General features: G+C 46.2%; 2 protein-coding genes and 1 pseudogene across 7 annotated transcripts; 1 reads left to right on the top strand and 2 right to left on the bottom strand.

The window, feature by feature from the left end:
- The first annotated feature begins 5289 nt into the window (after positions 1 to 5289).
- On the top strand, positions 5290 to 6428 carry LOC144720165 (trace amine-associated receptor 365 pseudogene; annotated as a pseudogene).
- Positions 6429 to 7582: 1154 nt separating this feature from the next.
- Positions 7583 to 10280, bottom strand: LOC144719981 (dual specificity phosphatase 29-like). Its single transcript, XM_078596372.1, has 3 exons — positions 10113 to 10280; positions 8591 to 8811; positions 7583 to 8381 (listed from the first exon to the last, which is right to left on the bottom strand). The coding sequence occupies exons 1-3, from the start codon at positions 10277 to 10279 to the stop codon at positions 8146 to 8148; spliced, it is 624 nt and encodes a 207-aa protein (XP_078452498.1). The 5' UTR covers position 10280; the 3' UTR covers positions 7583 to 8145.
- A 2923-nt stretch (positions 10281 to 13203) lies between these two features.
- On the bottom strand, positions 13204 to 24283 carry LOC144719980 (uncharacterized). 6 transcript variants are annotated; one of them, XM_078596366.1, is made up of 9 exons: positions 23919 to 24282; positions 21749 to 21926; positions 20874 to 20972; positions 19259 to 20512; positions 18727 to 18891; positions 18111 to 18242; positions 17418 to 17540; positions 15991 to 16935; positions 13204 to 14711 (listed from the first exon to the last, which is right to left on the bottom strand). In XM_078596366.1, the coding sequence occupies exons 2-9, from the start codon at positions 21861 to 21863 to the stop codon at positions 13495 to 13497; spliced, it is 4050 nt and encodes a 1349-aa protein (XP_078452492.1). In that variant the 5' UTR covers positions 21864 to 21926; positions 23919 to 24282; the 3' UTR covers positions 13204 to 13494. The 6 variants fall into 6 exon arrangements, with proteins under 6 accessions (XP_078452492.1, XP_078452495.1, XP_078452493.1 ...); XM_078596369.1 differs by having other exon boundaries at positions 17418 to 17498; XM_078596367.1 differs by having other exon boundaries at positions 24013 to 24282.
- Between the last annotated feature and the right edge of the window lie 1163 nt (positions 24284 to 25446).

Raw genomic sequence — 25446 nt, 5'->3', positions numbered from 1 at the left:
AAAGGAGGTGCGGGGGAAGGACAGCCGCAGGAATGATCGATGTATCAGTGAAGAACTCTTAATGGGCGGTTTCAAGAGAGTGCTTTAATTGGAGTAGCGAAGACCTTATTCCAGCGGTTCTCAAACTTGTGGCCTCTGGACCGCTCAGCCGATGCAAACATTTCCGAGGTCCACCCAGCCCACCCACCCCTGGTGACAAAACGCACTCACTTCTCTCTCTAAATATCACTAATACTAAATTATTCATATTATTGGAACATACAGATGTTTAAACGCAGCTATAGGTCTTTTTGTGGGGGTGGGGGGGGGGGGGGCGTTTAGATCTTAGAATTAAAGTAGATTAATCTGGGTAGTTTACCTAACTTCATTTTTTAATTATATATCATCAGTAAAATATGAATGTCCAAGACAAAAGGTATAAACGTTGCGACTATTTCCGGATCAACCTACATTTGCAACACAGCCACGCAGACCACCTGGAGAATAGTCACGGACCATCGGTGGAGCGGGGACTGCACTCTGACAAGCCACTGCCTAAGACAGACCCAAGTAGTTTGTGGACAGGCAGGAATATCCAATATCCCATAATATCGTTTATTTTGTTTAGATTGCGTAAATATAAATGCGTCTTTAAACCCGCCACCACCCAACACAACCAATTAGTAAGGTTTGTCGCGTAAACACAACATGCTATTTAGTGATTAGTTCAGCACACCGGTGTGTTGGAGAGTAAACCCACAACATTTACCATTCGAGTCCTTTGATGTTTCGCCATTAATTACAATCAACCTCATCAGGCGATAGCTATAACTGTGGATAAATTCCTTCTGTAGCTATCAGAAAGATTAAAAATATTTGTATTTCTCTCAATTTCAAAAGATTATTCTTGGCCAGTCGTAATTAGTTTAGCACAAAACCTTAACATTATATATATACAAAATTTAATGTCCTTGTTGGTACGCGTGTTCTGCAACTGACGACAGTTGTATTTAGGAGTCTTTAACATTTATTTTATGTTCTTTTAGTCTCATACTGATCATTCGTCCCATCTGACCAACGTAACATTTTCCACAGGAGCAATTAATCCGGTACACACCTTCTGTTGATTGCTTCGGTAATATATCTTTAGTATCAGATATTCGTTTTTATATTTATGTACTGTTTTTCCAAAAATCTGGCTAGTATATCAGTTACTCCCGCAATGTACGGTACTTCTATAGTTTTAATTGATTGATCAATTTCAACACTTGTGCTATTTGATTCGGGTTTGGCATTACGTGCTGTGTTGATTTGTGCATCATTGTAACCGTTAAGTTGAAGCGCTTCTTTAACATGTTTAATCTCACTCCTCAGTTTTATTCACTTCCACTTCCATGGTGAACTGGGTGGATGGGTTTTGCGAGTTGAGATAACTTAGAAATTCATTAAGTGTACTATTACCGTGTGGCCAGACCACCAATCTATCATCCACATGTCCAAACCAACTAGAGGCTTTAGTATACGTGAAGATGGTGATTTTGATTAAATCTTCCATGTACAGATTCACAAACGCAGAAGATAAAGGAGAGCCCATTGCTGTTCCTTCCTTTTGTTTATAAAAATCACATTTACATAAGAAATAGGTGTTGTTTAGACAATGCTCAGCTAATCGTGGGATATCTTTGGGTAAACTTGTTTAGTTACCAAAGTATCGAGTCATTTGATAGACTCGTTCACCAGAACCCTCTTGAACAGATAAGTTACATCAAAACTTACCAGAATATCATTCGGGTTAAGCTTAATATCTGTAATTATATTTACAAGATGTTCTTATATTTACAAGAGTTTTTTAATGAATACGAAGGTCCTGTTGATATAGGGCTGTATTTGTTTGTTTCGTAGTGTGCTCATTTGTATGTGGCAGAGCTTATTGTACTGTGGGTCTTAATGGGACATCAGGTTTGTGAATCTTTGGCAACCCATAAAGTCGTTGTGGTTTTGACGCCCTTTGTTTCAACAGGTATTGCTCTTTCTTGGGAATGAATGACTTGGCAATGATTGCAGTCGTCTTACGTTCCAAGGCATTGGTTGGGTGTCGTTTAATTTTAAGGTAGGTACCTTCATCCATTACCTTCATCCATTAAATCTCTGATTGTATTATTTTAATCCTCACGAGGCATCACAACAATTCATTGCCCCTAATCCGAAGCAAGAATTTCGATATATTTATTTGCTTCCAATTTTCCTCAGGCTTTTGCCTCAATCAGACTAATATTTGTTTTTGACAATTTACCCTTCTCAATTATTTTAGCAACTCTTCACTTAAAGTTTTTTTGACTGCAGAAATTCATATTCTTTGGGTCTTTCGGTAAAGTCACGTAAATAGGTACAAATTACTTAAAATAATACATATAAAAGAAATAAAAAACTACGACGTTTCGATCACAACACAAGCGATCATCATCAGTGGAAAGAGGGGAAAAGCTGCTGAATGTAGACTGTTTTATATGGTGGAGTCCTCGGGGCTAGTGATGTTAATGTGAGAGATTAGCATGTTAATGTGAGATCAGAGAGTGGCCTGCGTGACGAGTGCACGGGTGGCTATGTTAATGTGAAAGATTAGCATGTTAATGTGAGAGATTAGCATGTTAATGTGAGATCGCAGAGCGGCCTGCGTGACGAGTGCACGGGTGGCTATGTTAATGTGAAAGATTAGCATGTTAATGTGAGAAATTAGCGTGTTAATGTGAGATCGCAGAGCGGCCTGCGTGACGAGTGCATGGGTGGCTATGTTACTGTGAGATTAGCATGTTAATGTGAGATCGGAGAGTGGCCTGCGTGACGAGTACATGGGTGGCTATGTTAATGTGAAAGATTAGCATGTTAATGTGAGATCGGAGAGTGGCCTGCGTGACGAGTGCACGGGTGGCTATGTTAATGTGAAAGATTAGCATGTTAATGTGAGAGATTAGCATGTTAATGTGAGATCGCAGAGCGGCCTGCGTGACGAGTGCACGGGTGGCTATGTTAATGTGAACGATTAGCATGTTAATGTGAGAAATTAGCGTGTTAATGTGAGATCGCAGAGCGGCCTGCGTGACGAGTGCGCGGGTGGCTATGTTAATGTAAGAGATTAGCATGTTAATGTGAGAGATTAGCATGTTAATGTGAGAGATTAGCATGTTAATGTGAGAGATTAGCATGTTAATGTGAGATTGCAGAGTGGCCTGCGTGACGAGTGCACGGGTGAATATGTTAATGTGAGAGATTAGCATATTAATGGGAGAGATTAGCATGTTAATGTGAGAGATTAGCATGTTAATGTGAGAGATTAGCATGTTAATGTGAGATCGCAGAGCCACCGTGACGTAGAGGTCTGCGTCTGGAGGTGGCCACGTTGGCGCGATAAATTCAACCTGTTCATGTGAAATCGGAGAGCCGAAGCCACGGGGAAAAAATAAAAAATAAACATCGGAAGGTGGCAGGATGGGAACGTCACAGCCAGTTAAGACTCAAACTGGTTGATGACGTATTTCCAATTCGTTCATGAAGCCATCCATATATACAGACACAGACACAATTTCAACCGGGGAGATGGGTACAAACTAAGCAATCAATTCAGCAGCTTTCCCCCTCTTTCCTCCTGATGACGATCATCTTGTGTTGTGATCGAAACGTCGTAGTTTTTTTGTTTATTTTATTTTTATTATTTTTATTAATTTGTACCTATCTACGTGACTTTACCGAAAGACACAAATAATATTTTAGCAACCTAATTCCTATCATTTCAGCTTGATTATGTGAGAGACGTCGAACTGCTGAATCCACTTCACCAATTATCTCATCGACAGGACAATCGTTGGTCTCTTCAATGTTGGTAATGTTGATAACCGTTTTGTTTTTAATACGTCGATGGGGATTAACTTTGAGCAGCCAATAATAGGTATTTCAATGTTTGGGGCCCACAAAACAGAAGAATGTACATCGATAATGTATGTTCATTAACTGTGAATAACCCTCTTCTTGGTTCTTTCGGTAAAGTCACGTAGAAGGGAAGTAATAAAATAATAAAAAACAAAACATTATAAAATAATTCTCACGACGTTTCGGCCACAACGCAAGCAGCCGTCCTCAGGTTGCTTGCGTTGTGGCCGAAACGTCGTGAGAATTATTTTATTATGTTTTGTTTTTTATTATTTTATTATTTTATTACTTCCCTTCTACGTGACTTTACCGAAAGAACCAAGAAGATGAATCCCTGCAGTCACGAAAGCTTTAAATCGAAATTTAAATGTGAATAACCCATCCAATAATTCTGGATGTCCATTGTAATTTATATTACGACATTAACCCCCCCCGCCCCCCCCCCCATCTGGGTTTCGCACCTGATTGGCTCCCTGTGACGACATCACATTTAACCCACCTGTTTTTAAGACCGTGACAGGAGGAATTCTCCACAATTCTCGCTGTCGCCTGATAAGGCTGGTGAGAATTACCGGTCGTAACGTCACAGTACTCCAATTGTCAATGTTGTGGGTTTACTCTCCAACACACCGGTGTGCTGAACTAGTAAATTATTGGCATATTTTGTTCACGTGACTAACCTTACCACCAATCGGCTATGCCGGATGGTGGTTTAACGGCGCATTATATTTACGCGCTCTTACCCAAAAAAAACCCTCTTACATACTATGGAAAATATTGGTCGCGAAAGCCTACGTGTTAACCGAGCCAATATTCCAATCAGCTGCGACCATACGCCTCCAACAGCTGTACGCTGCATGTCGTATGAAACGTTGCTGGTCGCCGTGTCGCTCTTCCTATTCTCGAACGATCATAATTTTATTTTTGCTCTTTTCTTCATCATATTTTCCAATTGTTCTCATGTCATTTTTTTTTTATTCTTGCAGTGCGCAGTGTATCCTCTAGCGTCAGAGAACACATTCTGAAGTCAATTCAAAATACCTCTTTTCAACACTAGGGTATAATTTTAACGTGCTCCTGCCAAGGGTGTTCATTTCACGTAATATGCATTTCTAAACAACGTAAAACTCTAAAATGAAACAAAATTATCATTTTAAAAGCGAAAACATTTAACAATATGGGTTCTTTGTGCAGTCATTGTTGACTGGGCAAGGTCCCCTGTCGCGCCTTGATACAGTTGAGAACCCAGTTTAATGTTTAATAATGGGCGGCTCAAATCCAAATTTCAATCCAAGATCTCAGCAGTGCTGGCACAGCGCTTTGACATGACGAATTAGCCCCCTGGGGCACGACTGAGAATCATTCACAGAACGTCATCCAGCGGCGAGTGCACTCAGCTTTAGCAGGTCCTGAACATCGCGCCAATGCTTCTCCACTCTGCTACACCACGTGTGAGCTGCATGTAACATTAGACAATGGCACAGAGCACGATGGAGCCAAACTTCACCAACATCGCCAACCTCACCAACACCTCCTCCGGTAGCTGCGTTCTCAACGCCTTCCAGCTGATGTGTCCCCCGCCCGAGATGTCCTACGCGAGCAGCGTTATCGTGCAGACTGCGCTCGTCATCTGCATAGTGGCCATCGCTGTTGGCAACACGCTGGTCATCGCGTCCATTGCCTATTTTCGAGAGTTGCAGTCACGCATGAACGTCTTCACGCTGTCCCTGGCGCTCGCCGACTTACTCGTGGGCGTCCTCATCATGCCCTTCAGCATGCTCAAGACCGTGCACAATTGCTGGTTCTTCGGCCGATGGTTCTGCAAGATTCACACGAGCCTCGACTACATCTTCTCCACGGCATCCATCGTTCACATCAGTTGCATCGCATACGACCGCTACAATGCCATCTGCCACCCGCTGTGCTACACGCAACGGGTGAACAGGGTCAAGGTGGTCGTGATGTTGGGCGGCTGCTGGGTGGCTCCTGTCATCTACGTGGCGCCCATAATGCTCGGCTGGAACATCATCGGCATCGAGGAGATAGTGGCGAGCATGACCTGCCCCGACAGCTGCGTCATGTTCAAGAACACTACCTTTGTGATTCTGGACACGGTGTGTGCCTTCATGGTGCCCATGTCCATCATGGGGGTGGCGTATGGGAAGATCTACAAGGTCGCGCGCGATCAGTCGAGGAGGGTTCACTCGCAGCACCAACAGCAGGTGGATGGCAACGCCCTCAAGCGGGAGCACAATGCCACCAAGACACTGGGCCTCATCATGGGGGCCTTCTTTCTGTGCTGGCTGCCGTACATCGTGGTGAGCCTGGTGGACGTGTTCGTCCACTTCCAGACAAGTGGGGAGGTGTGGAGCGTCGTCGTGTGGCTGGGATACATCAACTCCGGCTTCAACCCCGTGCTCTACGCACTCTTTAACCGACCATTCCGACGAGCATTCGCGATCATCATCAGCAAGAGGATTTTTACCTCGGACAAAAGAAATATGGATCTTTCCAGAGAAGATTAAAAACAGTTTACTCACCTACCATCATTACCTCTGGCGACCAAGAGGAAGGGTTACATACAGATGGCAGGATACTGTACGGACAATGTCAGTGTCCCTTAAAGGACATGTTGACAGCATCACAAGCAGGAATGGAGACTCGGCGATTAATTTTAATATTTCCAATGTGTGTGTCACGCTAGGATTTGTAAATATTCACTATTTACGCACCACGAGCGATGCACCACACACAACAATGGAGTGCTTCATGATAGGAATCGTGACCCTTCTACTGAATCTTCGTGGAGGGGTGGTTCCGTAACGAAGGGGGATCACTAAAGCCATGCTGCAGGGCACTGTGCGGGCAGACCCTAGAGATCAGGTGTCCACTTTGTAGCAACTTCGTGATGTAGCGGATGGAAGGAAGCAATGGCAAAGTGCACAGGCATCCACTTGATGACCTCTTAACTTTCATTACTGATCAGCTTTTAGGGCACTATCTATGCGTATGATACTATGCACTCCATGTGTCTACCTCAGCAAGGCTAAACATTATTCTTGGATAAACCTTGGATCATATGTTCAACTGGTTCTCAAACAATAAACGTTGTCAATGTAGTCTGATTGTATTATGTATCGTCATGTTTATTTATAGGGTGCTTTATTTTGCCTTATGAGCTTTTGTTATGTCAATGAATATTGATAATCCTACGTCATCATTGTTCTTATAACCTCAGTTTATGGTTAATTGAAAAATGATTACGTGACCCTGATCATGTAGGAAGTGTCTGGACCACAGAGGAAATCAATAAATGACATCTCACACTTTTGCCCACATCCTTAAAGAATATTATCTGCTGAAATGTTTCAACCATTAGACTCTGGGCAGAGGAACAAGTGGTTAGACCCTTGCTTGTCTATATATACAACTAAACTTTGGCTGTAACTATGTTATCTCCGCGGCGATGGAATACTTGTCTGAAATGTAGTGTCGTGATAAGATTCGTAAATTATTGTTTTTGTATTTTGTGGTGCGAGTTTTATTTCTGAGCCTAAACGGGAACGTGTCTTCACAGTCGTGGTCCGTCTATGTGTTTTGGGTGATGGTTGTGCCCAGAAACCACAGGCGACACACAACTGGAACTCACAGAAAGGCTCAACATACACACACAATAACTTATTGTCAGATTAGGCTTTACAGTTGGAATTAAACCAAACAAATGCATATTTACATGAACAAAATCACAGCGAGTCCACAAATGAAAAGTGCTATTCCTTCACTTATTTTCTATCTGTGGGCCCCTCACCGATATCCATTCAACAGCCTTCCAGGTGAGGAGTCCCACGGCTCAGTGGAATTTGTCTGTGAGGCTTGCACGATCCACCAACCCCCGAGCACTGCGCACAGGCCTGTATCACTCAACCGCAGACTATTACCCAGATCTTCAGCTAGCCCTATGAATTAATTCACCCCTGAGCCACAGATTCATGCTGATCTCCACGACTTTAACAAAGGATATCAGCAGTGATGAAATAATGTCTGAAATTACAATTAGAAGCCCCACGAGAGAAAGACAGCTCCGAGCCAGGATCTTGATAGTTTTGCATCGGTGCCATTAAACTGAATTCACGAATTCTACGCTGAACCATGGGGATTGAATGCAGGATCTCAATAGTACTGGCGGATTGTTCTCGCTGAACTTTCTGTGTTGGGAAACTGCTCTTATACCACAATCTCGAGCTAAATCCCGAGCGATTCCCCATGTGACACGGAGTCAGGCTGTCGACGTTGGCACAGCAGTTCCCGGTCCAGGTCGATCAGCTGGCGGAGGAAGCCGTCGTTGGGGAAGATGGAGCGGTGGGCGAGCAGGGCACGCACGGCAGCGCGGAGGCGAAGGCCCACGCGCAGCATGAGGTAGGCGAGGACGAGGGACGCCGAGCGGCTGCGGCCCATCACGCAGTGGACGAGCACGCGACCTGGCGAGAGACGCACGCGGTGCAGTGAACAGTGAATCACGCAGTGCACGAGCATGCGACCTGGCGAGAGACATACGCGGTGCAGTGAGCAGTGAATCGCTCAGTGGACGAGCACTCGCGTTTGAATACGAGACGCACAGCGCAGAGGATAACGATGGAAATATGCGATGGTGACATTTTGGCAACATCCGAAACTTTTTGCATTTCACCGTGCGCTTGTAGAGCTGCGTGGATGAAGTCCGATGCTGGCACCAGGTGAGGACGCATATCGTAGCTGGGGAAGTCATCGGCGGGCAGGCCCAGGTAGGCGACATCACCCACACGTGCGTAATACTCGGGCCCCACGGCCGGGCAGCCAGAGCCATGCGCCGCATTCAGGACGTGCGTGAAGCCCATGGAGCCGAGGCGCCGCAGGTCGTGAGCTGCATTCCTGAGTCACGGATTGGGTGTATCAACGAATGAGCTTGGTTTTAATGGAACTGTCGTACTGGTACCGGGCCGAGTTTGAGAACTCTCTGTCCGCATGGCGGCCCACTTTGGTGGTGCAGATCTCGATTCGTTTTTCTCGAGGGCTGGATTCAGAAGTATTGTGACACCCGATTTAACTGAACCAACCTCGCAACGAGTCGTGATCTCAAGGGGTTACCCCAGCACAGAGATGCGCCATGTCACTCACTCTACGGCGTCGCAACTTCTCAGACATATTTGAACATTACATAGTCATACATTTGAATAAAAATTATTAATGTAAAAAGCCAAACCTAGCACATTCACACCTCCGATTAGCACGGTTGGCTATGTACGGTGCAAAAGAAGTTCAACATACATTCACGCACTTAACGTTGTTTAAAAATAATGTTTTTTATTTAAAACATCTGGGACACACGGCTGCAGTCGGGAGACAGGAGTAGCAGGCCAAGCTCACAAAGCCTCATTGGCATATCGAATACGGAGACTGACTCTTGGCATTTCCTGGATCAGCAGAACATGATTATGAGCTGTCCCCATTTATCTTGAAACATCTGGCCGTGCATTGTCGCAAAGAGAATCCTGAAACGGGGCTCAACAGGCTGGAGTTCAGTCATACACTGAATGAGGCTGAAATAAATGAAAACTCCGAAGCCTGGCCATCAATGCAGTACAAGCTGAGACACAGCGCACCTCTCTGCAGTCTGGCCAAAACCAGAGGTGGTGGGCGTGTCCCTGGCTAAGACTGCCCAGTGGGGTGGAGCTACGTGGCAGTGGAGACCGATCCTGCAGAGGGACTACCTCTAAGTGAATTCTTCAAACGGGGACTACAACTTTGGTGATAATTCATCCAGTTAATGCTACACGCCTGTCACACAAGCTTTGGGCTCACAGAGTCCGGCACAAGGCACGGCTCGGATGCGCCAGTGGAAAATGTGTTAGGAAGGTGGAATCGTCTCGTTAACCGAGGCGAGCTTCCACATGCTCGCAATTTCAGCAGTTGCCACAATCGTGGTTGTTTATTCACGTATGCAACTGTAGTGTTGCGCTATTCCACCAGATGACCCTTTAATGGCCATAGTTAGTGTAATTACCAAGCAGGTGGATATTCGTGCACTTTAATAACCTGGGAATTGATCCGTGTTTTGACAATAAAAACAGTGGTTTTTTTGTGGTCCGAGACATTGCCACGTTGCACCCACAGTGGACATGGGACTGTTGAATGCCCTACTTTGGGACCAAGCCATGCGCTTTGCTCCTTACTCATTGCCAATGTAGACATCAGGAAACACCTCGTCCATGTGTTCGTATCGAGCGCCTCCTGAGCGCAGCAGCTTCTTAAGCTCAACCATGCTCGGCGGATCTGCGCCTTCTTCATCTTCCTCTTCATGACGAAGCATGACACCACCCATCCCCGTCTTCCTTGCCATGTCTGCGGTTATGATAACTGTAGTTATTTTTCAAGTTACAGGACGTGAGAATCAAATGAGATATCTACACCAATAAGCAAGGGGGTGGGGTGCTTATCTTTTTATGACCCCAAGCCAACGGTGAAAATTCTAGAATCCTTAGCAATATTTTATAGAAAAAGTTCCGACTTCCCACAAAGTGGGACTTTTTATTTCATCCTCCCATGGGATGAAGAGTTTAGTTTATTCCACAACCTGGATTTTAAATTAAAAAACCTTCCATTTGCAAGCCATGTGGTCTAACCACTGTTCCACCTCGACAGATTTAGGAAAGCATGTTGTTGACTACCCAATCATCACAAGAAGACGTTTTAAAGGTTGCTAGGAAGTTGGGCAAAAACTGCCCCCGAACTACACAGCATGTGCCATCACCTGGCACTCCATTTCCCCTTCCGCTGCCAAGACCCTTATCCATGCCTTCGCCATATTTCCCATTGACTATTTTAACATCATCTACAGCTACACCAAATACATCGTCGAAACATTTCAATGATCCTGAATGCTGCTGCCAAACTTCTCTCTTCTGCCTTTGGAATGGGACCATAATATCAAATCCTCAGAACTCTCTTACAGCAATGTTCTTCCATAATTTATATGGACATGCTCCTGCCATCTACTCCTACCTCACTTTGTTTTCCTCCTTATAACCTCTGCTCCACTCACAAAAGCCATCTGTCAGTATTTTTAGTGAAACCAATTTATTACTACCAGGTAATGCCCACTGAGCGAGATAGCTCATTTTCAGAAGGGACCTGGTCACGAATAATAGCTCAACGAAGCGGCTTATCGTGTGGAAATTTACAGCGGCCAAACACTCGAAACGCATATTTCTAAATGTGGAGGGAATCACCGGAGGACCGGGGGAAACATCCACGCGACTACGGGAAGAACATGCAAACTTCAAATGTACAGGCGTCGGGGTCGAACCCACAAACTCCTATATACCAGGCGAGGTAGTTAGCATCTCGCCACCATGGAGCCGATAAGGTTAACACTTTTCTGCCCGTCTCGTCGTCTGTATGCCAACTCCTTCCTCCGTTTAAAGTTATGGTTGAAAACTTTCCTTTTTTCCTCTGCCTATGATTATTGATTCCACTTACAGTACCCTATTCATTTTACATATACTTGAATGTAGGATTATTAGCCCCCTGTACATATCCCTAAGCCACAGATCTCCTCGTGCAAAATTCAAGGACTAATTCAGGTGCGGCCAGATTTTACTGTGTTTGGAGAAAATGTGCCAATGTTCATCATTACAATTGGACAAATCTAAAAGTCATTGTGTTTGGGCAAAGTGTGCATTTGGCACTAAACACAATCTCCAGAAACAAAAGGAAAGTCACATGACTGGCCAGGTGGAGTGTAATGACAGAAACACCACGCACACACACACACACTTGCATTCATAAGTATACACCAGCTCCAGCGAGAGGCACAAGAACTGGATGGCATTAAGTAAGACAGGAATAATACCCAGAACTACCGTTGAATCAATTCCACCATATGCACCAATATCGTCACCATAATAAGCACCGCTACAATTACACAAAGTTCTCATTACACACAAAGTGCTTCCCACAAATGAACCACAATGCCTTGCTGATCTCAAGGAGCATAAACCATCACGCGAACTCCGGTCATCCTCGCAGCGGCTTCTGGCTAATCATCGAACAAAGACGGTCACTGGAATGCGCGCTTTCTGATGCGCTTCTGCGGCCGTTTGGAATGCTCTTTCTTCCTGATATTAGGAAGCCACTGAAGCGATGCACTTTTAAATATAGATTGAAAACTCATTTCTTTATAACTGCAGTTTGTGTTTAGTTTGTTGTCCTTCCCCCGCACCTCCGATTAGCACGGTTGGCTACGTATGGTGCGAAAGAAGTTATACATACAATAAATACCACGACCATCACCACCACTACCATGATTATACGTGTGGTTTTATTAATTTAATTCTTGACAGGGGTGGTGGCGGCAGCGGGGACCTGGTCCTCCTTCTTTCCCCTACCCACTCACAAACATGGACACAATATAAGTATACACAAAGATCACCCGTGCAACCTGCACACGCTGTTGGGGCAAGTGCTTTTAGTGAGCACCTCAAGCCAGCACGGCGAACCTTTAAGGAGTTGTTGTGGCTAACGCCACGTCTGGCTGCACGTCTACCCAGTGCTGATGTTTACACACCACACCCCGGACTCATGCAAGGCTGATTCGACCTACACACATGCATATATACACATGAAAACAATGGTTGACCCGAAGAGCACATGCAAAGTCTGCATGGAACTCACCCCACAGCCGACACCAGCCTCTGCAAGATTACAAAGTCGGGCAATAACTGGACCAAGTCTGTGCCTAAATTAGCCTGGCTGGCATAGGCCAACTACATAAATAAACCCACACAGTACAGTGCCAATAAAGGACATGCAAATTAAGGTCGATGTTAGGTCATTAGAGCCAGTGCTTTTAGATGCGATCTCATCACCAATTCCTTCTGCTCGATCCCAGTTGTTGCAATGTCAACAAAGTTTCCAATTAGAACTCGCGCCATGAATTCTGGCACCTTATGTGAGAATGGCCACTGAAAAATGTAATCACGTGACTTTTCAAGTCCCTTCAACAGCCTCTTAATCACACTGACAGTCTGTATTTGCCTTGCAGTGTTTTTCACCTGACAATTAAACTAAACGTTTTATTTAGAGTTTGTGTATGCCAAATTAAAGCAACAAACCAAATTAATATTGTTTATTTCACTCATTAATGAGTGCCAAGACCATCAACTTGGTACCCTTGAGAAACTGGTTTAGCCACAAGGCAGAACAATTTGGCAGAAAAAGGCCACCGCAAGTAAACAAAAACAAACACACACACACACAGCACTGTCCTGCTCAAATACACGCATCTGGGAAACAGTATTCCTGATGAACATGTTGCTTTATTTTTTGGTAGCAAGGTAAGTTCTGGTCTATACATTTTATTACCCACAGTCCACCAGCATATTAATTGTTTTCCATGTTGTTGCACTGCACGTGTTTGTGTTGCATATGTTTAGTGTATCAAGATAAGAGACTTCTCTCTATGGTTATCACTCAAATACCAAGCCAGGCATACGCAGGCTTTTTCCTTGAAGTAGACGAGCCTGATCTGGTGTCAAAGTTGCTGGGAGAAGTCCATTACGTGTGATCTGGGTGTGAGAAAAGCTCCTCTTCTTCAGAACGTGCCATATGTTCAGGCACTACCACCTCACCCTGCCTCTCTACTATTGCAAAACAGCTGCCCCTCGCATGTAAGCGCCGATGTTTCGCCAGAGTCTTCGACGCCCGGAACCTCTTCCCGCACTCGTCGCACGGGTACGGCCGCTCCCCCGTGTGCGTGCGCCGGTGCACGGCCAGACTGCGCGACTGCCTGAAACTCCTCCCGCACTCCGCGCACACGTACGGCCGCTCGCCGCTGTGGGTCAGCAGGTGCCGCTTCATGGCAGAGCGCTGCGAGAAGCGGCGCCCGCACTGCGCGCAGGCGTGGCCACGCTCCCCCGTGTGCGTCAGTCCGTGTTCCTTGAGGGCGCCCTTCGTCTTGAAGCCCTTGCCGCACGCGTCGCACTCGAAGGGACGCTCGCCCGTGTGCTTGCGCTCGTGGGTCCTGAGCAGCGCCGCGTTGGAGAAGCCTTTGCCGCAGAAGCCGCACTCGAGGCGCCAGCCGCCGGTGTGGGTTCTCCGGTGAGCGGCCAGCCCGGTCGCGCGCGCAAAGCTCTTGCCGCACTCCTCGCACACGAAGGCCTGTGTCGTGCTGTGCGTCGCTGCGTGGCTGCCGAGGGTGCTTCTCTGCGCGAAGGCCTTCCCGCACACTGCGCACACGTACGGCCTCTCACCGGTATGCGTCCTCTCATGAATCTTCAGCACAGATGGGATCATGAAGCCTTTCCCACAATGGCTGCATTTTAAAGGCCATTCCCCAATGTGGATTCTCAATTGAGAGACGAGGCTCGATTTTATCCCCAATTCCTTTGCACATGCCAACATCTTTTTCCCCCTATCACTCTTCTTGTGACTCTCAGGCAACTCCTTACCATGAGCCTCAAAGGAGGGTGAACTCGTCATCAAGTGGCTTTTCCGATGCCAGGCCAGGTTACGAGGCCTCTTCAAGTCTCTTCTGAATGTCTCACATGTACACAAATGCCTGTCAGTGCACTTCCTCTGTAGGTGGCCTGAGAATGCAAAATTCCCCGTGCACTTAACACACTTTTGAGTCTTCCCTTTGCAACCTCCAGATGACCCAGCTAACTCACTTTGGAAGGACAATGAAGAGGAGTCTATGGAGACCATCTCCCCAGCATCCGCCTTTTCAGTCTCTTCAATATATGACCTTTCTGCAAAAGCACGAGGTGCAGAACCTGCCACGTGGAAAGAGAGGGAAAGCCATAGGCTAAATTAATATACACCAAAACTTTTCCCATTGCGGGTTTTTCCATCGCGGATTTGACTATTCGCGGAAAATGTATTGAGGTACACTTCGCCAATCACGCCCCTGTCACTTGACCATTCACGGCTGTCTGCGAGATTCCTGTGCGCATCGTAACTGTGCCACTCGAGATGATGCTGCCACGGAAGAACACACACGCCGTCTTGTCTCCATCTCGTCTCCCGCGCAGCCCATTGCGGGTCCCAGTTCACGTGCTTCCAGCATCCAGTAAGGCAGTGGGGGTTGAGCCGCACAATTTTTCTTACTTTATCAGTGCCCTTAGTTATTTTGCAGTGGCCCCTAAAATAAAATTAAGTGGTCGTGAATATAGTGAAAAGAAGCAGCGGCAGGTGATGTCTCTGAGAAAGTTGAATTACTAGAGCAACTTGTGAAAGGTGAGTGATGCATAATTAACCATGTTATTTTCAGATTTACTTTTAGGTATACGTGTATAGCGCAGTACACTGTATTATGTTTCACATTCTATACATTTACTGTACGAGTTACACTAACACTATAGAAAATCTTAATCATATATTACGTTCGGTTTCATGTTTAGGTTAATATAGGGCAAAGTAAAATAAAGGAGGGGTGGGTGTCGTATTACAAACGGTGAACCAAATCCTAGTTTTCCCATTTGCCTGAGTTTGTGGATCACAGATTTGCCGATTGCAGCTAATTCCAGAACATAACCCATGCCACGATGGGCAAGGGTTGGTGTATAACTAAGACGGATGCTAGGTGCGCAAGCCAGCATGGGTAAGATTCTCCCACTAATTTTTTCTTATTTTTGCAGCAGCGATCAGATGACATTGAGACACAGCTGTGTTAGTTAGATGCAGGAAACAAAGGGTTCACTGAGAAAGCCCAAGTATTTCAATGAATAAAACAGAACGTTCTGCATAGATGGGTTCATGAACAGACCTGATGTGCTACTATCTGCTGGCCACTTTGCAGCCCAGCGGATTCATAAGTCTCACATCACAATGACGAGTGCTTGTTCCACCAAACCTTGCCTCCAAATTGCTGGATTATAAGTGTACGCCACTATGCCTGGCAAATCCACTGCAATTGTGCAACTCCGTGTTCAACCGACTTACCTTGCAAGAAGTGACATGTCGGACTTGGGAGACACGTCTTGTCAAACCCAATGCAGTTTTATTAAGGAATTAAATTTAGATGCTTACATTGTGTGTGTGAAACTAACATACCATTGTTTCCATTCCCCGAACAAATATTGGTCTTGACCAGCAACTGCGCACTCTGCTGCCCTGCCTCTCCAATTGAGAACTCTTCAGGCTCAATGTAAGATCCTCCAGCCTCAGGAGCCACTCCTGCATCCTGTTGCACCTCTTCAGGTCTGAAGCTGTTTTTTCCAGCCCACAAGTCCTCTTCTACAGTTGACGCTTGTTCCAAATCTTTAAAGTCTTTAGATGCCGTACCAGCTCCTCCTGTTTGGGGATCTCCTGCAGACAGCTCTGCCTGCACGTTTTCCATCTCTCCAGCTATGAGGCAATGTTGTTCAGCCTGGCAGTCCTTCAAAGGTACTAGAGCTTTTTGGAAGTCCTGCACCTCTCGAGACTCTATGGCTACTTCTTCGGTATAGAGATATAGTGGAGCTGGCTCTGTCTGCGAGTTCTCCGTATTATTAGTAGTATAGAAGACTTCTCCAGCATGGGGGTCCTTTACTTCAGCTTTATCTTCTTTGACATTCTCCATTTCTCCGTAACCTACAGCATCTTCAGCCTTGCGATGCATCTCTAGGGTCAGCTGTGCCTGTGAGATATCCATCTCCTCAGATCTTAAGCAGGTTTCACCAGCCTGAAGATGTTCCATGGGAAATGGATCTTCTTTCGAGCCCTCTGTGTGTACAAACTCCACAACGTCCTCTCCAGCATGGACATATTTTACAAGTGCAGTCCCTGTCACCACGTTCTCAGTCTCTCCAGACATTGTACAATCATCTTCGGTTGCCTCAAAAGCTTTTGCTGGATGAGTTTCTTGCGGAAGGTCTTTCTGTAAGCCTTGTACCTCTGTGGACCCCATTCCAACTACATCAGCATCGAGGTTCTCTTCTGGAGCCAGGCTTTCTTGTGACTCCTCCACCTGCTCGTAGCTCAAGGTGCTTCCTATATCCGGGACGTTCTCTCCTGAACCTGTAGAAGCAAGCGCAGTACACTCAGATTACCGTGGATCATGGTAGAAGTGTACAAGAAAGTGAAAACTTTCCGATTTTACACGATCCTCCATATACGTGTGCCTTTATTATCTATCCTCACTGTACTGTCTGCCCTGTGCTCTCTTCCCTCACAGGAAAAGAGATCCGAAAGACGCCGTGACCATCTGCCATGGTCCCACAATTCCCACCTCACTCTCACACAAGAGCCAATGTCACAGCTCCATCTCCATGGTTGTCATTCTCTTGGGCACGTTTGCTCTTTTGGATACAATTCTGTCACCAATCTCATTCGTTGACCATCATCTCTTCCAGCTAATGTGGTCTGCCCAAGGTAACTTATTTTTTCTTAAGTCAAAATTATATCTCTAAATAATGGGTGTGATGTATAGGTAATAAAATAAGTAGCAAAAACAACACAAGGTTGTCTTAAGTTTGAAAATAAAACTCAACACAACGCACCTCCACCTGGGACTTCTATTTCCACCTCGGTACACATCTCATACGCTTTGCTTCCCTCCTCCGCCGCCACGAACCGCTCCTCTGTAGAACCACAGAGATCACCACTACAGGGATGGTGCCCGTCTTGTGCCGTGACACACACACAGGAACATTTACCGTAAAGTGGCATTGACTATATGACAGCAATGGTGCTACGGTAGGTGCACTTTAGTCAGGCCGCATGGAGAGGTGAAGGCTTGAGAATGGAAGTCATGGGACGTAATATATTTTGGAGCTTAAAATACCAGTGACTGGCATATCCACACTCTTAACTAGAATGAGACAAAAATAAATGCAGCTTTAATATTGCCCTACTGGACAGGCAGTACCTTGTAATAAAACTATAGCCATAATTGTCGAGCATCTGTGAGCTTCTTACACAATCCGGGCCAGCCTAAACACCATTAACACTCCCAAAACTCAAGTAAAATTTTTTTATCAATAACAAAATTCCAAACTCACGTCGGACAGCCCGCACACAGAGCCCGGGTACACATTAATAAAATGACACCCAGATCTCCCTTGCAAAAGAGACGATGTTTCATGAGTCTCAGTGGGTTTAGTTAATCTCCTGGTTTAATAAATGACACATACAAACAAAAGCTGTGTGTTGTTTGTGTTACTTTATCATTTTAAAAGACAAAACCACCTTACCTGCAGTCCTATTCTCCACCAACAGTTGCAGGCCATCCCAGGTCTCCTGAACATTGCCATTCCCGGACTGCAAGACAAACATCACCTGCTGGCCCACAACAGGGCTCTCTACGTGCTGCCCACCCACGAGGCCTGCCATCCGAACAGACATCCGAATGAGCCATCCATCATTATACATGTCTGTGGTTTGCAAAGGGTGTTTTGCCTAACGCATACAATAATTTATCATGATCAAGACATCATCATAGTTAAAGCCGTTCATGCCACCGCACCTCGCCAACGTTTTCCACCCTCCATCAGATCCCACAGCTGCTGCAGTCATCTGTCCAGACAGTATCCTAACAACTCCTCTTAGATTTTCACCTTGGTCTTTTGATTCATGAGACCACTCCAATGTCTGTCTCGGTAATCGGCCCTCCTTCATCGTGCACATGTCCCACCCAGCATGGCCGTTTTTGCCTAATCATATCGACACAACTTACTTCCCATGATCTCATCTGGACATCTGCACTGCTTATCCTGTCTGGTCTCCACACCAAGATCATGACACTTCTTATAGGTAAATGGTTACAGCCACTGCTTTGTAAGAAGTGCAACTTGTGCAGCACAACCTCACCGTGGCTGTCTGGGTCTCCCATAATCAGCCACGTCTGCTGTCCATGCGGCGCTGCGCTCTCCTGGAGGAGCTCAGGCACAGACGACACAACCGCCACTTTTCCTTCTTCACACGCTCTGCTCTCCTGCAATATCAACATCTCTCCCTTCTCATCCCCTCCAGCCTCTGTAGATGAGAGACAGAATCATACCCCATTGCCAAGTTTCACAGAGGCACCTACAATCGTGAAATTCCTACTTGCAGTGCAATACAATTTCACAAGATCAAGCACTATCTAGGACTGAGTCTGGGTGAACGCCATGCGTAAACAGTTGTCATAGACCGATGTGGGGCTATGTTATCAGCATGGGGCAGTGCAGAAAAATCCAGTGTAGTACTGTATTATGGTCCAATATATGTTTTCTGCAACTGCACCAGTCAGCACTGACCAGCATTATCAAGTGTTGTAAAAATCAGCATGGGGTGGTAATCAACCAGCAGTGGAATGATAAAAATGGCTGTATATGTATGTGCACACATTATAAGCACTCACCACCGTGCTTCAGCATGTGCTTCTTCAGTGAGGCAGCCCTGGTGAATGACTCATGGCAGAATTGACACGCATGCTTCTTTGATGTAACCTCCATTATTTCTGGCCTGATGCCTCCCCTCGCATGTACGCGTCGATGTTTCGCCAGAGTCTTCGACGCACGAAACCTTTTCCCGCACTCGGCGCACGGGTACGGCCGCTCCCCCGTGTGTGTGCGCCGGTGCACGGCCAGACTGCGCGACTGCCTGAAACTCCTCCCGCACTCCGTGCACACGTATGGCCGCTCGCCGCTGTGGGTCAGCAGGTGCCGCTTCATGGCAGAGCGCTGCGAGAAGCGGCGCCCGCACTGCGCACAGGCGTGGCCACGCTCCCCCGTGTGCGTCAGTCCGTGTTCCTTGAGGGCGCCCTTCGTCTTGAAGCCCTTGCCGCACGCGTCACACTCGAAGGGACGCTCGCCCGTGTGCTTGCGCTCGTGGGTCCTAAGCAGCGCCGCGTTGGAGAAGCCTTTGCCGCAGAAGCCGCACTCAAGGCGCCAGCCGCCCGTGTGGGTTCTCCGGTGAGCGGCCAGCCCGGTCGCGCGCGCAAAACTCTTGCCACACTCCTCGCACACGAAGGCCTGCGTCGCGCTGTGCGTCGCCGCGTGGCTGCCGAGGGTGCTTCTCTGCGCGAAGGCCTTCCCACACACTGTGCAGACATACGGCCTCTCACCTGTGTGTGTGCGTTCGTGGGCTTTCAACTGCGCAACTTTTAAGAAGGCCTTTCCGCATGCCTCGCACAGGCACGGGCGGCTCTGCGCATTGTGGATCCGGGCCCCATGCCCCGACAGAGCTTCCGTCGTCTTGAAACGTTTCCCGCACTCCACGCATTCGTGTGGCCGGGTTTGGGAGTGGGTGGCGCGATGGCACGCCAGCCCACACGTGCTAGAAAACACTTTGCCACATTCCGCACAACCGTGTGGGTGTTGCTGTACGGGCGGGCGACGTGTCCCACACGCGGCGTGCACACGCCGGCGGTGCTGCGTGAGGCTCCAAGCGAGGACAAACGACTTCCCGCACTCGTGGCAGCCGTGTGGGCGCTCGCTGCTGTGCTCCCTCTTGGCGTGACAGCGCAGAGCCTGCTTTTGCAGGTAGCTCTTGCCACAGAGCTCACAATGGAAGGGCCGGTCGCGGGCATGTGTGAGCTGGTGTGCAGCCAGGAGGGCATCCGTCTCGTAGTGACGGCCACACCGAGGACAAGCGTGCAACTTCTCAACAGCTTCTGCAGATGACAGTGAGAGTGGCCTATATGGCTTAAAACTATTTAAAATATGATAAACATGGGTTGATGAATCACAAATATGAGTGGGATTTCCAAACAAAAACGGACTGTGAGGTGGCAGTGCGAATACAGTACAACATTCTCCTAAAAACACAAGATAATTGGATGAATAAAAGTATTTTTTTACACTGATCTAGCATTGGCCTCAAATGATCTAAACTCAAATGTTTTTTTTAATGTCACATACAAATGCACAAATTAATTAGGTGATATTTCTAACATGTTCCATTAAATTAAGAGTATACTCAAAGGATATATATTTTTTCTTGCAAGAGAGAAGTGACAGTGATCACCACCTCACCTGTGTGCATTATTTTCTCATGTTTCTTCAGCTTGTAGTCGCTCAGGTAAACTTTGCCACACAATGCACATACATGGTGCCGTCTTCTTCCCATGCAAGCTGAGGGCAAAGGATGAACATGTAAAACAAATTTAACCATGTGCTTTTAGCAGCCTACTGTAATCCTAAGTGCACTTTTCTGGGTTAGGCTGAAACCCTGAAAATACCCGCAGCAGTGCTTGGCAAAAGCTTGGCAGAACGAAAGCTCAAAACGCAGCCCAACCCGGAAACCTGCATATGGAACACAAAACTCAAGTTACAAGACTAAAGGGACAATGAGAGGTGTGCGTGTAGGTAGGTAGATTGAATTCTTAACCAGGCAAGAGATCAACCTCTTGTGCTTGAGGTGTCCAAGTGAATTCAGGGGTAAATACAATGTCAGAGCACTGGAAATTATAATCAAACTGAGCTATCAGCATCATTTTTATTCGGAACTTTCAAAGTGAACAGTACATCACTTTGTGTCAAAGAGCCTCTGTGACCAAACATGAAATCCATTCAGATGCATTTTATATACACTAGCCCTCCTTGCCCAATACCCTGCAAAGAACGCAGCGTCCTTCCGTATTCAAAAACCTACATGTTTAATCATCAGAACTCGAAAAATAAAATAAAAATCCACATTTAGCATAACGCTCTATTGCACAGTTATTTGTGACTTAGTCCTGCCAATTAGCTCACTACACTACAGAACCTGCAAACAAAACAGGCGGCAGAAAACTCGGTTTCCGTTTTGGGTTCTGTATGTTGACTCAGAGCACTGACAACTGATTCAAAACTGAATCATCATGGTGAGTGACCGTCTGAGTGACTTTGTATATGCGATTGAGACTCACCAATGTCACCAGCGTCAATACAGATTCCTCCTCCTACATCTGTCCGAGACTGTTCACCCTCTCCTGGGCTTGAGGTTCTTCCTGTGGATGGTGGCTCTGAATCGTTGGCATCCATTTATCTCGATGAGCCTCAATTCAACTTTGCAGTTTAGCTTCCAAAGCTTTCAATCATTCTTACCTGGGGAATCCAAAAAGTAAGACATTAGCACTGATAATCAGGCACGGTTCGTCCACTTGGGGCGTTGGGGCACTGCTCCACCAGGCAGCTGGAGATGAGAAATCATTTTTCTAATAAAAATACTTTTCAATAAAAATTGTTTTTACATGATTCTTTCAACGTGGATTTCCTAATGAAGATAACATTTTAAGTTATTCATTTTAGAAACCGCTGCAACACCACGGTCTGATTTGTGCCTCAGGGAGGTCTCGGGCGGCTGTGAAGGCGTCCGAGTGAGATATAACCCTTCATTCATTGCGATTAGCTTAGCATTTTAGCCACGCATTTTGAGACCCATTCAGGGCCGTGAAAAAGGCGCCCATGGCTGTAATTACTATGTCACAATGCTAGGTTGCGCGGCCTACCTGCTCGAGGAAACGACAGCGATGGCAGAAGGTCCAGCAAACGAAGAATTAGCAACGAACACTGCGGGGTCACTTCTAAATATTCCATTTGAAAGGATGACTATGCAGGAGAAGTCAAGCAACTGGGTCCTGATCAACCGACTTGAGGGTCATGGGGACAGAATTTGAGTGCTTTGTTGTTTTGTTTCATACTATTCATAAATGTTTACCGTTGTAGATAAGACAATTATATTACTTTCACGCGAAGACCAATAACATGACGAGGTTTTTCTTAATTAGAACAGCATATTTTCAGAGGACACTCACAACAACCCCATATAGTTGAAATGTCACGAGCCGCTAATGCTGATATAGCTCTTTGAGTGATGGTACAAACGTATGAAAATATTTCACATGGAATATCCCTTGAGATAGAACAAACGTTTGCAAGGTTGCCCAGTGTCCAGTGACACATACATAGCAAACGCAAATATTTACATTCGAAGACTTATACAGTTTGCATTTATATGTAGTTATGTTAATGATGTATTGCATTTCTCGTCAAATTACTCAATCTTTAATTACCTGTACTGAGAAATATATACGAATGGATAACAGACAAACTCAGTCTCCATTATCAAGTGTGTTTAAAATAAGTGTATTAGTCCTGTGATTAAGCTTTATTCAAGTGCTATTATACCCCCACTGCTGCACAGTAAACATTGATTCACGGGCAAATGAGTGAATGGGCTCACGAGTGATTCAATTACATTAACAATGAGCATTAGATGTATTGACTCGCCTGAACAATACACGACTATGCCCAACGACTGGGTACAACCCGCACTTCCCGACAAGCGCGTTTGGCTACGTGCGGTGCGAAAGAAGTTCAACGTACAGTTCTCGTTCTCAATGCATTTTAAAACGCTTAACATTTTGGCACACGTAAACATCTTGTATTCCCCAAAAATTTAATAATAAAAATATACGAGAACACCAAAATATAGACATCACCTGAGCACTCAAGCTCCAATTAAGTCCAGGGAACAATGATACCGATAATTAGATTTTATACAGCGTTGTGTATGCAAATGAGTGAATGGACGAATAACCATGATTTTATGCACGGAATAAATCAATGAATGGTTGAGGTGATGGGTGACTTTATGAATACTGAACGTACATTCGTGCATGACCTCGGGTTGCCACCTGTCCCGAGTCATACCCGAACAGTTCGGCAATTGTAATTATGTTCGGGTGGCAGGAGTTGTTTAGTGCCAATATCTGGTAACGGTAATGTTTCACTTTATCACAGTAGCCTGCGCAGTTTTTTTATAGATACAGGCTGAGATACATGCGAATATGACGTGGAAAATGTTGAAACCCTTAGCACGAACGGATAAAATGCATCGCTGGGAGCGAACTGCCCGATGTCTCAATCAATGCACTAGCGAATAGGTGAACGAATTAACGTACGAATAGGTTACATTTGTAACTACGTGAATGAGTTAATGAACGAATGAGACATTGCATGAATGAGTGAATGCACGAACAGGGAGGAGGGGAGGTGGGGATGAGCGAGGCAGTTGCGGCCTACTGTGCCTCTCACCCGCGGTGATGGCCCAAGGAGCCCGGCTTGCATCCCACACGCGCCCCGTCGCGTTTATTATAATCTTACACGTTCAATTATTATTACTATTCACCTTATATCTTTACCTATACAACTCGATTATCGCCACTGAAAAACTTCATCTCGGCGGCGTAACAGCGGCGCTGCTTGTCCGGCCCAGAGGTGCACCGCGCGACGCAGAGGCTTGTGGGAAACGCGGCCAGACCCGGCACGTGTTACCCCGGCAACGTCGGGGTCAACGTCGGGTCAACGTTGGGACAAATTCGGGCCCAACGTTCCACGTTGACTAGGACGGTGTGGGTGGCCGATGTTGTTCTACGTGTGTATGGGTGTTGAACTTCGTTTTTCACCGCATGTGGGGAGGTAGGGGCTGGGTGGTTAGGGTGGGGCTGGGTGGGGGGTGGGGCTGGGTGGGGAGGGGCTGGTCACCCCGTAGTGCCCTTATAAAACTCAACGTTTAACCTACTCACGCCGGCTTGTGCTCGTCCTCACAGTCGGCCATATTTGCGGAATACACCACGCCGCCGTTGACCCTGGCCATTGACCGAGCAACCCAACGTTCCTACCAGCTCCCTCCGCAGGAATGTGTTATAAAAGTGCAGAGCTCCCAGTGGCTTACCTCACATCGGAAGAGCGTTCCAGACGGCCGCAGAAGCGCACCTGAAAGCGCGCGATGCAGTGACCGTCTTAGCTCGAGTGGCATCTGTAAACCATCGACACAGTTGTCGATTACTGCATCACTGCTGCTCCTATCAGTCGGGTCACGTTTTCCCCACATTTAGATGGTTGGCTTAAGAGTGTCACAATGCACTTTTTCAGCAACTGCCAATGGTGTTTGCAGAATGCACAAAGGCCGGGGAGTTTTTTTTAAATAAAATTTCGTGTCGAAACGTAAGGCTGATTGAATCAAAAATATTGCATTTTTGTGAAGACAGTGTTAGGATCCATCTCTAACAGAGGGTCATTGACCAAACATCTGCCAGTTCACCTGCATTGGTTTGACGACGCCTGACTATTGATGAGAAAGACAATGTCAAAACTGGTCCAGTTTTGCTTTTATTAAACGAAGGCTGCTGATGCTATACCCTCCAAAGAGGCGATGTGGCTCAGGGTGCATAAAATTTACTTATGCCTGTCAAGGGGCATGTCTGCTTATTTCATTTATTATTCTCGACGCTGATTATTTTGCATAGGTATATAATTAGTAAGACCATCATCGGCAATGATCAATGCACTCCTAGATCAAGGCCTCCACAAGCCATAACTAAGAACTTTTTTTCTTACCAGGTGAAGCCCAGAGCTATCTAGGTATTTTTCAGAAGCGACCTGGCCACAAATGATAGCTCAACGAAGTGGCTTATCTTGTGGAAATGTATAGCAGCCAAATGCTCTGAACGCCTGATGTTGATTCTGAATGTGGAGGAAAAAACGAGGACCTGGAGAAAAATTCACGCGACCACGGAAAGAACATGCAAACTCCAAGTATACAGGATAACATAGGCTTGCT

Source organism: Lampetra planeri, chromosome 7 (genome assembly GCF_965212315.1).
Source record: "Lampetra planeri chromosome 7, kcLamPlan1.2.h2, whole genome shotgun sequence".
Taxonomy (NCBI): domain Eukaryota; kingdom Metazoa; phylum Chordata; class Hyperoartia; order Petromyzontiformes; family Petromyzontidae; genus Lampetra; species Lampetra planeri.
Note: the sequence above shows the minus strand (reverse complement) of the source record. Positions and strands in the feature narration are given on the sequence as shown.

Bases quoted from the DNA above. Each gene is read 5' to 3' on its own strand.
- LOC144719981 (XM_078596372.1), bottom strand. From the start codon at position 10,279: ATGGCAAGGAAGACGGGGATGGGTGGTGTCATGCTTCGTCATGAAGAG. The intron at 8,812-10,112 runs GTAAGGAGCAAA...TCCGTGACTCAG, and splicing joins GATGTCTACATTGGCAATGA to GAATGCAGCTCACGACCTGC. The intron at 8,382-8,590 runs GTGAAATGCAAA...GTCTCTCGCCAG, and splicing joins CGCAGCTCTACAAGCGCACG to GTCGCGTGCTCGTCCACTGC.
- LOC144719980 (XM_078596366.1), bottom strand. From the start codon at position 21,863: ATGGATGCCAACGATTCAGAGCCACCATCCACAGGAAGAACCTCAAGC. The intron at 18,892-19,258 runs GTGAGTGCTTAT...TCTCATCTACAG, and splicing joins GCACATGCTGAAGCACGGTG to AGGCTGGAGGGGATGAGAAG. The intron at 16,936-17,417 runs GTGCGTTGTGTT...TTGCTTCTACAG, and splicing joins AATAGAAGTCCCAGGTGGAG to GTTCAGGAGAGAACGTCCCG.